Below are 14,384 nucleotides of genomic sequence, written 5' to 3' on the forward strand. Positions count from 1 at the left end.
TATTTCCTTCCAAGCCAGAGGGCCTCACTTTCTTTTAATGAATTGGTTTGAACATAACTATTTTAGAATAGTTTTAGACTTACAGAAACGTTGTGGAGACAATGCATGGAGTTCATATATACTCCGTACCAACTTTCCCCTATTATTGACATTTTACATTCACAGGAACATTTGTCACAATTATTGAGCCAATATTGACACATTATTATTGACTAAAGTCCGTACTTTATTCAGGGTTCCTTGTTTTTGACCCAATGTCGGTATTTTTCACTCCAGGATTCCATTCAGGGTACCTATTCACATTTACTCGTTATATCTCCTTAGGCTCCTCTTGACCGACAGTTTCTTAACCTTGTCTTATTTTTGATGACCTCAACAGTTTTGAGGAGTCCTGAGCCAGGTACTTATAAAATGGCCCTCAACTGGGATCTTTTTCTTTCTTTCTTTTTTGATAGCTCAAGAAAAAGGATTTTAAATAGAATGATGTTACATGCAATAAACACCTATTATTTAAGAAAACACTGTTTTCACTTTTCAAAGAGACAGAGAAGTAGCACCTGTGAAATGCCAGCCCTTGAAACACTTTCTAGTTCTTTGCTATCATAAAGGCATTTCCCCATTTTGCTTTCTGGTGATTTGACCCAAAGCCATGCAATAGTTACAGCACTACTTGAATAAGAACTCACAAGAAGACATGTCTATTGTACTTCATGAAAAGTCAATGACAAGAAATCTTGTTCCCAATTTTTTGTTGTTGGCATTATTACAGATGTCCTCTCATCCTCCCCTCCTTGTTCCCATTTCTAAAGAATGGGGAAAATGCCAATATAAAACAAATAAAAGGCAATCTTGCTTATGCCTTTTTCTCAGTACATTTCAGCTTATCAGTGACAAAAATAAATCGGCATAAGCAATCATTTTTATGCTTAGGCTTGAGGCAACCAATATATTTTGTGATTATAAGTGAATTACTTAATTTCTCAAAGATTCAAATTAATACAATTTAACTAAATAATATATATTGATCACATAGTAAACGTAAGGTTCAATTAGGCACTACAGGTAATATGTAGTTATTTTTTATTTGTTCATTCATTCATTAAACAAATACTTATTGAGTGCCAAATGTCAGACATTATACTAAGATAAAGAAATACACTAGTGAACAAAGACCTTGCCATCAACAGGCTCACTGGTTAGTTAGACAAGTAAAAAGACAGCTCATATATAGTGGATAAATGTTAAGCAGGAATAGTTATAAATGTATCAAGAATTCAATGACTCCTTGGAGAATCAAAGTGTTATTTTTTTACAATGAGAACCTACAAGTTAATTTAGAATTTTTAATTCACATTTTAAAGTCCATTTATTTAAATTTAGTATCTTTGAAAAAAAGCATGTTAAATAATTCTTTAGACATCAAATCTTTGTGAATTACAGTGGCATCCATATTTTGAATAGATATTTTGTTTTTGATCAATCAAAGTAAACCAAGAATAATTAATATCTCAAAGCCCTTCAAGTCAGTCATCAAGAGCCACTCCAGGGACTTAAAATTTGAATATATTATTAATACCCTTTCTTAACAGAATATGGTCATCTATCCTTGATACATTTCATTCTCACTTTCCCTTTGAATTTACCTTTTGATGTTTGTTCCTGAGAAATAAAATCCATGTTTCCTTTGGACTCACAAACCAAACACGAGGAGCACATTTGAAATTCACTTGTGATGTCAGAGCATATCCTGGTGAAGTTTTGAAAGTTGGAGTGATTTAGAAAAATTCCCATCATAGTTTCAGTTTCCCTTACTGGTTGCAGAAAAGTCACAACAGAAAAATTTAAAGAAGAGAATGAACAGGTAAGATCAGGTTGTAAGCACACTTCCAGACATGATAGTTCCAACATGTTTCCTATAAAGGAAAACAAAAACCTTCTTTACTGTGAAAGTTTGAATTTTTCAAATAAATACACAATAATAGCTCCCAGTTTTAGTCAGTACATTTCAGCTTATCAGTGACAAGATTTTGTTTTTACATGAATTAACAATAGCTACTCCATTTAAATATTTCTTTTTAAAGTTTATCAACATTCCCTATTAATTTTCAGCAAACAGTCCTTGTAACAAAGTGCTTGGAAACCCTAGCATTTTAACCATTCTCTCTTCTGGGAAAGTTCTAATGGACAAGCCTCAGGTTCCTCTGAATTCATCTGTTCTAAGCTGAAGGTTCAATTCAACTGCATGGAGTTGAACAGGGAATGGAAGACATGAACAGTATAGTATCTCTATTAGTTTCCAAGGGCTGTGTAACAAGTTACCACAACCTGAGTGCCTTAAAATATGAAATTCATTCTCTTAAAGTTCTGAAGGCCAGCAATTCAACACCGGTTATACTGGTCTGAAATCTAGGTATCTACAAGGCCACATTCCCCTGAAGGTCCTAGGGACGAATCTGTCCCTTGCCCCTCTTCCAGCTTTTGGTGGCTGCTGGCATTCCTTGGCTTGTGGCTGTATCACTTCAAACTCAGCCTGTGTGGTTGCATTACCTTCTCTGTGTCTGTCTTCTACTCTTCTGTCTGGGTCAAATCTCCCTGTGCCTCTCTCTTGTAAGGACAGATGGTTGGATTAGGGTTCACTTGGATAATGCAGGATAATCTCCCCATCTCAAGATCCTTAACTTAGTCTCATCTGTAAAGACCCTTTTTCGTTATAAGGTAGCATTCACAGGTTCTAGGTTTTAACACCTAATCACCAATGTTTGGGTGGCCATTAGTCAACCTGCCTGAACCTCCAAAGATGAAACTTAACAGGATGACATAATTTGTATTTTTGTCTGAAGACAAACATCTGATATGGAAATGGTGGTATAAATAGAAAAAAAACATCAACTTCAAAAGAAAAGACAGAAAGACTTAGTGTTGTATCTGTCATTAGCCAAGATACTCAAACAATTTAATCTCCATGAGTCTCATTTTCTCATCAGCAAAATAGAGATAATAACTCTAGATTCTGCTAACCTCATGGGGTTATAGTAGTATCAAGTGCTATAGTACATATGAAAACACTTCTGAAATTTGTACAAATGTATATTATTTAAAATTCAGACCCATGTTGCAAAGTAAAAATTAAAAATGCATCCTTCATTTAGGATAGAATTGTCTATGATTTAATTCGTACAAGTAATTAAAGATCACTATATAAATCAGAAATCCCTACTTAGCTTAGCAGTAGTGCTCCACTAAGGAATAGGTAACCCCTCTTTCAGATATTCCCATCTGACTCTCATTTGCCAGTATAAGAAAATAAATAACATGCTCAATTCCGCCATTATATGTCTTTACCTATATTTCATATAATCATATAGGGCAAAATACTATATTTTTTAAATTTTCTAAATACTGTGGAGTACAATAGAAGAATTACTCCATTTTTTTAGAATGATTACTTCTAGTCATACATCTTGGTTCTAACTTAAAAGGAAATGAAGCTATTGATTAATATTAAACATTTCTTTTGCTTCTGGAATTTGTACTTGAATATTCATAAGTGTTTCATTACTGATGATATTTTTATTATGTAATAAGTTAAAGGCTCATTCCCTTCTGCATTTTAAATTGCTTCTGTGATAATTCACGTTTGATTTCCAGCTTCAAACACATTTCATACTTGAGTTGCTATAAAGTTTTTTGGAGGAGGGATAATTTACTCAAATACATAATTTTATAATTTATTTATAAACAAAGATGTAATCAAATAGTAACTAATTTTTTAAAACATTGTCTTCAATAACAATGTCCCAGGAGGGAGATAGAAATGCACTAGCTGATAGAACTCTAGCTTTTTTAATGTTAGCAAAATACACGAAAATCTTATTTCTTGCCGTCTTTCCACTTTCCTCACTGGAATTTTTCAACTCGTGAAATTTTCAACTTTTTGAATTTATAGTTTTATGCTATGACCTAGAAGGGAGATAGAGAAATTTTACTGTCAATAGTGCAGTCTTATTCAATAAGTGACCCACTGGGCTTCTTAGAATTTACATTTGGGTATGAGGTCATTTTATGATGTTTTTTAAACCTCGGGTTTAAATAATTCAGTTGGAAAATAAGTAGAGGACATATCCTTCCCTGATATAATTTTAAGAAATAAATGAATTCTACTCAATCATTTTTGTTATCAGATGGGCTATAATTTCATCACCATAAACAAGGATTTATGACTTTAACTACTGCCATTAATATTGCTGGGAACCAGGAATCTAAATTCTCACTCCCAGAGATAGAACTGCATGCCAGAATTACTCCACTAGCAGGACTGCCATCTCTCAGAGGAAGTATACAGAATGCCAATAGTATTAAGAAAGCACATTACAGTATAGGACAAATGCCCAGATCAGTTATTTTTTCTTTTTAAAGAAACATGGACGATCTTTATTTTCTTTTTTGGCACATCCTGATGAAATTATGAAAGTTATTTTCTTTTTTAACTTTTATTATAATAAATCATATATAAGCATATATAAAATGTATTGTGCCAGTTAAATAATAATAAAAATAAAGACCATGTATCTATCACACAGATTAAGAAACAGGATATTAACAACATCTTTTAGGCACCCTAACCTTCCCATCCCTACACACTACTTCTTTCCCAGAGGTTGCCCACTCTCATTAATTTTGTGTGTACCACCCCTTTGCTTTACCTTCTTTCAAAAATGTATATATTCCAAATAACGTTGCTTTTTAGCATATTTTAGAAATATATACATATATATGGAATATGCTATATGTTTTTTTTTAAATATATTTTATTGATTTTTTACAGAGAGGAAGGGAGAGAGATAGAGAGCTAGAAACATCGATGGGAGAGAAACATCGATCAGCCGCCTCCTGCACATCCCCCACTGGGGATGTGCCCGCAGCCCAGGTACATGCCCTTGACCGGAATCGAACCCGGGACCCCTCAGTCCACAGGCCAACGCTCTATCCACTGAGCCAAACCGGTTTCGGCTGCTATATGTTTTCATCTATTACTTGCTTTTTCTCCTCAATATGTCCTAGTCATATTGCTGTAGTTAATTATTTGTGGTATTCATTTGAAGTATGTATCACAATTTATTCATTCTCTGACTGTGAACATTTGGGTGTTCTATTTTTTGCTGTTCTGAATAATGCTGCTATGAACTATAATGCTCATACATGATGGGACTGTACAATAGTCCAACCACTTTGGAAAACAGGTTTTCATTTCCTTTAAGTTAAATATACACTTAGCATATCGCCCAACAATTCTACTCTTAGGAATTTACACAAGAGAAATAAAAACATATGTTCACACAAATACCTGTAAATGAATTTTCATGGCAGCTTTTTTATTTATAATAACCCAAAACTGGAAAGAATCCTTTCAGTCACCTTTTAGTGTCCCTGTCCCCCACGTATGGCCCCATGACACTGAGACTCTAGGCCATCAGGAATTGGTAGATGCCCCTGAAGTGACCAATTTGTTCACTGTTGCTTACCCATCTGGATTTATAATTTTTAGTCATTTTTCCCCTTTGAGAAGTTTTCTTATCAGTTCAACTATGTATTTTTTTAAATTTTTAAATATGTTTTAACTCACATTTTATTTTTTTGTGCTAGGAATGTTTTTCAAGGTAGGGCTATAAGAAGGGAAGTCTCAACTCTCTGTTGACCTTCAAAAATATGTGAAAATTTATAATAAAACCTTCACTGCTTGACAGACGATAAGAGCTCCAACAACTACTCTGTGTCAAGTCATATTTCCCCAATTCCTGAGCTATTCCTCTGTTAACTAGTTGTCAGGGAACTTTGGGAGAAGTATGGATTATTTCAGACAATACATATTCTGAGTTGTTGCTCCAGAATATTAAATGTAAACTAGGAAAAATAAGAAATTGTTTCCACTAGAAACATAGCTAAGTGCAACCATTTTTGAGAAGCATTTGGTGACTTCTTATAAAATTAAATATACTCAGGTATTCTACTACTAGTTGCCTCATATAAATGAAAACATATGTTCCTACAAAGATTTGTACAAGAATGTTCATAATAGCATATTTATAATAGCCACAAACTGGAAACAAGCCAATGGACGAATAGACAAATTTAGTGCATTTATACAATGGACTACTTAGCAAAGGAACTATGGTATACTTAATAACATGGATGAATCTCAAAACATTATGCTAAGCTAAAGAATCCAGACCAAAATGGATATTGTATGATGATTCCATTTATATGAAGCATAAGAAGGCACAAAACTATACTATGATGACACAGGTCAGGAAGTTGCCTTGGGGGTGGGAGGAGATTTGACAGGAAAAGGCAGAAGGAATCTCTCCGAGAGTGTTGAAAATCCATAATTTATATGGGGATGACAGTTACATAGGTGCATACCATTGTCAAAATTCATGAAACTGAGCATTTAAGATCTTTTCCATTTTATTGTATGTAAGTTATGTCTTTCAAAAGCAGAGCAAAACAAAGCATAGCCAATTGCTTCTGAAGATCTTGCATCATTATTGGGTATTCAGCAATTTAAAAATATTAGCTGCCAGGAGAGGAGAGAGTGTATGGTTTTGCTGCCTAATTTACAGACATTGTTTAACATGTCGTTTCCTTTGGTCACAGGTCTGCCTCTGTAACAATTGGCATAGACTCATTTCAGCAGCAAAAACTCAATTATATTTCCATTTTGGATCCAATGCTGATGCTTCTTTAGTAAATACGGAGTGGGAAAGGGTGAAAAAAGGCCATGATGTGTTAACCATCTACCATGTTAACCAGGTCAGGGACAGAGAAGTCTAGATAGGATATGGATTTATTCATAAACATTTGAGGGAGACAATTTGAAATATTTCCTGGGGGTAAGGGGAAAAGTTTGGGGTTACTTTTAGCTAATGGTACCAGTGTGTGAAAGGCAGGTTTGGGACAGAAGAAAGAGACTGCTGATTTTACCTGTCAAAACAAGGGACATTAACACATTGTGAAATTCTCCGTGGGAGGAAAAAATGGTAGAAAAATGACTCAGGGTAAAGGGACACATATCATTTTTAATTAAATTTATTGAGATGGCATTGGTCAGTAAAATTATATATGTTTCAAGTGTACAATTCTATGATACATCACCTGTATATTGCATTGTGTGTTTACCACCCAAAGTCAGTCTCCTGCCATCACCATATATTTGACCCTCTTTACCCTTTGCAACCCTCCACTCCCATTTCCCTCTGGTAACCACCATACTGCTGTGTCTCTGTCAGTTTTGTTTATTCATTTGTTGCTTTGACACATTATTTTTAAGTAAAAAAAATTCCGTGAAATAAATGTCACAATCTAAAAGTTCTAGATTTGTGATGACATTTAGTGTTTCAAACATGTAAGAGGATAGTAATGCCTGGCCTGCCTAAATCAAAAGATGGTCATGAGAATCAGATGAGAAATGCTTCCTTCAAGAATGTTCGCTTTTTAGCTGCTTTACAATATGACTCAGAAAACTCACTCAATCAATAAATACTGTCCTAAGTGGTTGAAATATGAACAAAACAGGCAGAAACCTCATTTTCATGGAGTTTACATTCTATTTAGAGAAATCAGACAACAAAAAATATATATAATAAGTAAATTGTATAGGTGATAGGTCTATGAAGAAAAGAAGCAGAGCAGTGCAAGGGGGAGATATATTACCGTATTCGTGTTTTAGAGAAAGTCATATTTTTCTATTTTTTTAAAAAAAAAGAAATACACAGAGAGAGCATTTATCCCTCAATTCAATGAGACAAGCAGTTAGAAACCATCCCCAGCAAGGGTTGTTGGTATTGTAACCTAATAGATGAGACAATGAGGCCAATTCTCCCATACCAGTGAAAAAGCATTATATTCGGCAGTATTTTTTTTTTTTGCCAGTACTTATTGTCTAAAATATATATGGAAAAATATTGTGTCCATTTGTAGCCATTTAAAAATGATAAGGATTCATAAAATTCAGGAAGAAGTAAAATCTCACAACAAAGTAAAATTACCCATCAAGTTCTATTCCTTCTTTCTGAACATTTTCAGAATAGTCTCTTGAGAAAGATGCTTCATTGTGAATGAGCTTAAGTATTGAATGACTTGAAATGAGACATTTTATGTAAAAGTACTTGGTATACTACCTGGCACATGTATAACTATTTGTTAATTTTTTAAAATTTAAATAGTCACAAAACTATATCCCAAACCTTATTGGCGGTTACAATTAAATTTTCCATAAGCCAGACAATAAGAAGAAATTAAAGAGCCCATTTTTGAGAAGTGGGATAACACTTTCAGGCAAATTCATGGTGGATAGCCTCAATTAACACTTTTTTTATACCCCAGACTAAGTAATATGTAGTACATATGCTCAGATGCTTCAGGGGTTAACCTTGAGTTCATTAAGTATTTGAAGTTCCTTTATCTTTTGTTTTCTTCAACTCCACTGCTCATTAAACCACTATTTCCATCAGAAAGTGTGAAAAGGAAGAGGAAATTAAAACTAGCAAACATAGTTTATGTCAGTTTGGCTCTTAAAAGTTAGTGAGGAAGTCAAAACAGCTAGATAAAATTAGGTTTGAGGTGTTTTCGTCTGCACTATTCCTGTCCCACACTGTCACAAATCATCAGGAATGTACTTGCGTAACTCATTACTACCTCTGGTTTCAAGAATTTCTGAGATATTTATATGAGTACATTTTATTTGAAAATCAATAATAATTGCTTCTCTTAGAAAGTGCTTCTGCAAGCAGGTAAGGAGAAATATTGGGTGATCATTTGAAATCTGGGAGTTATTTCCCCTGGCAACAAAAATGAAAGAAACATCTTCCCCCAGACAGGCCCAGAGGCCACTTTTCCTGCGTTCACGTTGAGCCGTTTTACGTGGCTATCCAGTAATTGCAGTATCGTATTTAATTATTTACCAGTCAGTCCTCCCGACTGAAAACTCCTTGAAGGAAGACCTGCCTTTCATTTTCGTAGCCCTGGGTTCCTAGTACAGGTAGATAGTATTCATAAGTGAAAGAACGAAAAAATAAAAGATTACTGAGGTTTATATGAGTTAACCAGGTCTCGCTCTCTTGTAAACATTGTCCAACAAAAGTAGGTTAAGTCTATTGTTTAGGGAAAGCTAGCTCCCTTAATTTCAAGAAGCCCTGAATCAAAATATATCCATTCCTTTTTATATCTCTATTATCTCCATGCAATATAAGCCTATCAAAACATTATATTAGCTACCAAATCTTAGCATAAGCTGCTTTTCAAGTAAGCTGCAATTATTAGAATAAGCTTTCCTGCCAATGCAAACTCATTAAAACCCTCAGATACCGTTAAAGTTCCTCTCCTTTGGTGAAGTTAGAATAAATAGCTTCTACTGTATAACTATGATAATTGAATATTCCGAGTAATGATTACTCAGAGACTCAGATACATTCTTGATGAAAAATGATCAAATACACTTCTCTATTTTTAACACAGGCCTTTGGACGGTTTGTTATTTTCAAATCAAATCTATTAAGCCTCGTGAATACATTATTCCTCATTAAGATTCTTTTTTAATTCATTTGACATGTCGCAGGGTATCAGTGAATAATTTATAAGTAAAAATCATTCATAATATTTGTCTTAGAAATTAAAGTGAATAGGACATAAGAAAAAGTGGGGAAAAAAGACACAAGTAACTGATAGGGAGGGTGAGACTATACAGGAAGAGCTCAAGGTTAATTTTAGCACTAATGGAACCCTCTAAGCTTATTATCTAGATAATTTTACCAGAGAGTTTGTTTTATGAACTATACTGGCTAGCAAGTCAACTCATTTCATAAAACATTGAGTATTATTGTGATTTAAAAATTACTAAAATATAAAGTTTTTTAAAAGCAAAAACAATTATGTGCCCTTATGGATAACATGAGGTGATAGGAACTATTCCTGGTTTTCCATAAACCAGTATAAGATATAAAACATTAGCCCTAACTGGTTTGGCTCAGTGGATAGAGCGTCAGTCTGCAGACTGAAAGGTCCCAGGTTCGATTCCAGTCAAGGGCATGTACCTTGGTTGCGGGCACATCCCTAGTAGGAGGTGTGCAGGAGGCAGCTGATTGATGTTTCTCTCTCCTTGATGTTTCTAACTCTCTATCCCTCTCCTTTCCTCTCTAAAAAATCAATAATATATATATATATATATTTTTAAAAGCAGTCCCTTTAACAAAAAAAGATATAAAACATTATTATTACACTATTTTTAATACATGATTCTTATACTACTGTATATGTAAAACATTTTGCCTAGTAATAAATTTTTTGTTTATGGTGGCTCTGTGCAAAATTCCTTCTACCAGAAAATGACATCAGGATAAGATGGTGCTTTTCAAACATTTTGTTTATTGGCCCTAAGGAAGGTTCCTTTGAAACAAAATTCCCAAATAAGTTCATCACCCCAAAGAGTCCAGGGAAATATCTATGCTGTTTTTGAAGCAGGAAAAGAGAAATGGCTCTTTAGAGTATGTGAAGGCAGTAAAGGTAGTATTGGGAGCTGATATAATTGGTTAGAAAACTAGGAGAACAAAAATTATATCAATGTCGGTAGTTACCAGTTCACATAAACATTAACCAATAATTAGCAAGTAGTTTATTAAATCTTTTTTAGGCTGATTACCTAGATTTCATTAGATACAACCTGATTTCTTGGAGGTGCTAGATATGCCTATATGACCTACCTTAGATAATTATTAAATGAGCTTACTCTCAGCCCACAATCGCTTAAACATTTAAATAGTTATCTCTAGTCCAATTCTAACTATTCTTTTTATATTTGCATTCAATGAAATCAAGAATTAAAAATATGTGCTATTTAATAACTATGTACCCACCTAGTATAGTGCTAGGTGGGTAGTGGAAATATCGGGGGGAACACTTTGTAAAGTATATGATTGTCTAACCACTATGCTGTACACCTGAAACTAATACAAAAAAATGGAAAATAAATATATATGTACACTGTGGTTGCCTAATCTAAGCAACATAATGCCTGAAAAACAAGAGAAATTTAAACAATTCAATTGTTCACAAAACTGCACAACCGTGGTATTTATTTACAAAGAAAATATTTTTATCTGTCTATTAGCATTATGTATATGCAACAATAATTACTGCAGCAAGTCAAATTATAAGATTTTTCCTAATTTTAATCAAATTTATATAACTTTTAATGATATTATATTTTCTTTTTATTTTTTCTTATTATTAAATGCTAGGGAACACAGTTATCATCCAAATAGTCACATTAACATATTTTTAAATCTTTTACTGACATATAAAAATAGTTTAAATTTACACCTAATTATTTTCTATCCTCAGTTTTAGCAAGCATTACAATTCTTTGAAATATCCACAGAGTTCATTTTGTTCCATTTTTCTCTTGTTACAAACATTCACACCCATATACCTGCTTAAATTTGCACCCATCTTACTCTAATTATATTTTGAAATAGCTAATTCGTTTTTCAAAAAGCAATAGTAAGTTATTGTGTGAAATAGCTGTTGGAAGGAAGTCAAGCCATTTTAACATAATAAATGTTCTTTTCTATCGATAATAATTTCAGATGTAAAAGCATACTTAAAACTGGTTTTGAAGGAAAATGTTTTAAAAAGCAAAATCATGTGATGAGATTACTGTAAACTGAATGTTTGAAATCTTGGCCACAGATTTTAAATTTTCTTTTCATTTTTTTATTTCATTATTGTATGCTACAATGACTAAGTGCTATGACTAAGGTTACTGTGCCATGGAACAGTAAACTGAAGTTGCAATCTCCCTGTATTAGCTTTTCAAATAGAGAGCTTCCACCCATGCAGCATGTCTCTGAAATGAAGACATTTCCTGTAACCATTGGCTGTCATCACTTTTAAAATTAAGAAAAAGAAAAGATAAATTATAATTATATACTCACCTTTTGGTGTCTTGAAATATTCCGGCAAAATTAAAATGAATGTGATCACTATTGCTAAAAGTAATTTAAGGAGGGCTGTTTTTGTCATATCTGTTCACATGGCACACGTGTTCCCATCTAGTGCATTGATGGCAAGTTTCTTCCTGCTTTAAGTTTCATCTCTGTGGTACTTTAAGTTTATGCAATTGACCTCATACTTCCTTTTGGGTAAGACTTTAAAAAAAAAAAAAAAAAAAGAGGCCTTGAACTGAGACTTTTTCATTTTGAGTCACTTGACATTGAGAAAACTACTTTCAAATAAGCACTTTCAAACTATCTTCTAAACAAGATAAAAATAAAGAAAGGAACCCCCTGGCAATGGGCAAGGAGACACCTGATTGGTGGTGTTGCTCTTATTGCAATCAGGGGCAAAGCAGATGTACAGTCCTTAGTTCATCCTACTTGATGCCTGTGCCGGCGGCCAGAGCTGTTTCATGCCTGCAGCACATAAAATGAAAAAAATAAAATAAAAAAATGATCTTAGGAAGCAAAGGGGTCTTGTCCTCACCTAAATTTGAAGCTATTGTCTCTTGTTTACCAATCTGTGTGATAAATATAAACTCACAATATACTCACCAAAAATAAAATGATGAAGGTCAGTCATGTCCAGGTTATATGGACAGCATTCATTCATTTAGTTATTAAATGATTGTTGATTTTATATATTTTTTTAAAAGCACACATTAACTCCTGGGCTCAGCAATTCCATATTTGGAATATATCCCAAGATAATAATTAAAGATGTGCACAAAGATTAAACTACAAGAATTTCATGGCAATATTACTTGTGTTCATAATAAAATGCAGGACAAACTGAATCAGGGATTTGAAGACATTATGCTACAGTCACTCATATAATGTCATATTAAGCACTTTTGAGAAGAATATTAACATGGAAAGATGTTCACAAAATACTAAACAAAAAAGATTTTTTAAAAAATGATTGTTGGCCTCTTTTAAGTGTGAGGCAGGCACTGTGCTGGATTCTGGTGTTCAGAAAACAGTATGTCTAGAGGACAATAAACTGACAAAAGGTAAGGATAAACTACAGATACCTGCACAACTTTAGTTCTACTTTACCTACAAAGTACAAAAGCAGTAGAATGGGACTCATTATCATTATGCCTGTAACTGTTTATTGTTACAGAATCCACATTTTCCATTCCCATTTTTTTTAAGATTTTTCATTATGGTAATCTTAGTAAAACAAAGTACGTTGTTTAGAATATATAAAGTAGGAAAAATTCATGATGAATAAAGAATATGTGTAAACAAATATTTTTTCCCATTTTTCTTGTTTTCTAGTGTTGGGTTTTTTTAAATGGCTATCAGTTTCCTCCCTGCTCACTCTCTTTTGTATTCTCACCACCCATCCGTTTCTATTTATCCTATTTCTTGTTCTTATCCACCCAGCCCTGGGCTTTATCGAACAATGGGTGAGTGGGGAGTTGAAGGCCCGGAACAAAGGTCATGCTGTGAATACATTATGAGCATGAATGAACATCTTCTGATTAAGGTTGGGGATTTGATAGACAGATGGAAATCAAAGGTTAAGAGACCTTAGGATCTGAGCCTAAAAATAGTCAAATGGGAGTAAGGGCTTCAAACATTAGATTTTTAAAAATTATTATTCTTGATTTCAGAGAAGAAGGGAAAGGGAGAGAGAGATAGATGAGAGAGAATAATTGATCGGCTGCCTCCTGCATGCCCCACATTGGGAATCAAGCCCGCAACCTGGGCATGTGCCCTGACCGGGGATCAAACCATGATCTCCTGGTTCATAGGGTGACGCTCATCCACTGAGCCACATCAGCCGGGCAACATTAGATTTATTTTATGAACAACAACAAGAATCATTCAAAGGAAGAGAAGAATTGATGAGAGTCATTGCCCACACAACCTACTGAAAGGAGACGTATAGGAATACAGGTCCAGCAAAAGGTCCAGTCGAGATGCTGGTAGGGAGGGGTGAGAGACCCTGTCCCTTAATTCTTCCCCATCTTACAGGTGTCACTGAGTGATCAGTGGACCTTCTACTCCCCATTTGGACCCTGTTTTGATTCACTCAGACACTTTCTCATTTATGAATACAAACATTCAATCATAATTTTACCAATGGAGATAAAATTGATCAGAAAGTATTTATTTATTTAACACCATTAAGTCTATTTAATTCCTTGATCAATTTTCTTCAAAAGGCTGCTATGCCACTTCAAAAGAGGGTGGCAAAAAAAGAAAATAGGTTTACAGTTGTTTGTATGAAAAATAATACAATAATTAATAAATAATATAAGAATGAACTCTGTGTTTCATGTACTCACAACTATAAACCTACTTTTGCCCATCCTGTGTTTTCTT

At 33.9% G+C, this 14,384-nt stretch overlaps 1 protein-coding gene and 1 pseudogene across 2 annotated transcripts in view; one reads left to right on the forward strand and one right to left on the reverse strand.

Moving 5' to 3' along the window:
• TMEM156 (transmembrane protein 156) overlaps window positions 1-12,128 on the reverse strand; it is a 36,246-nt gene extending 24,118 nt beyond the window's left edge. For both annotated transcript variants that reach the window (XM_036331423.1, XM_036331415.1), the window contains exons 1-2: window positions 11,988-12,128; window positions 1,644-1,913 (exon numbers count right to left, since the gene is read on the reverse strand). In XM_036331423.1, coding sequence (XP_036187316.1) covers window positions 1,644-1,913; window positions 11,988-12,075 — 358 coding nt within the window. In that variant the 5' untranslated portion in view covers window positions 12,076-12,128. The remainder of the gene's footprint in view (window positions 1-1,643; window positions 1,914-11,987) is intronic.
• Window positions 12,129-12,333: 205 nt separating this feature from the next.
• LOC118662180 lies at window positions 12,334-12,477 on the forward strand (annotated as a pseudogene).
• The last annotated feature ends 1,907 nt before the right edge of the window (window positions 12,478-14,384 follow it).

Source organism: Myotis myotis, unplaced genomic scaffold (assembly GCF_014108235.1).
Source record: "Myotis myotis isolate mMyoMyo1 unplaced genomic scaffold, mMyoMyo1.p scaffold_m19_p_1, whole genome shotgun sequence".
NCBI classification, from domain to species: Eukaryota; Metazoa; Chordata; class Mammalia; order Chiroptera; family Vespertilionidae; genus Myotis; species Myotis myotis.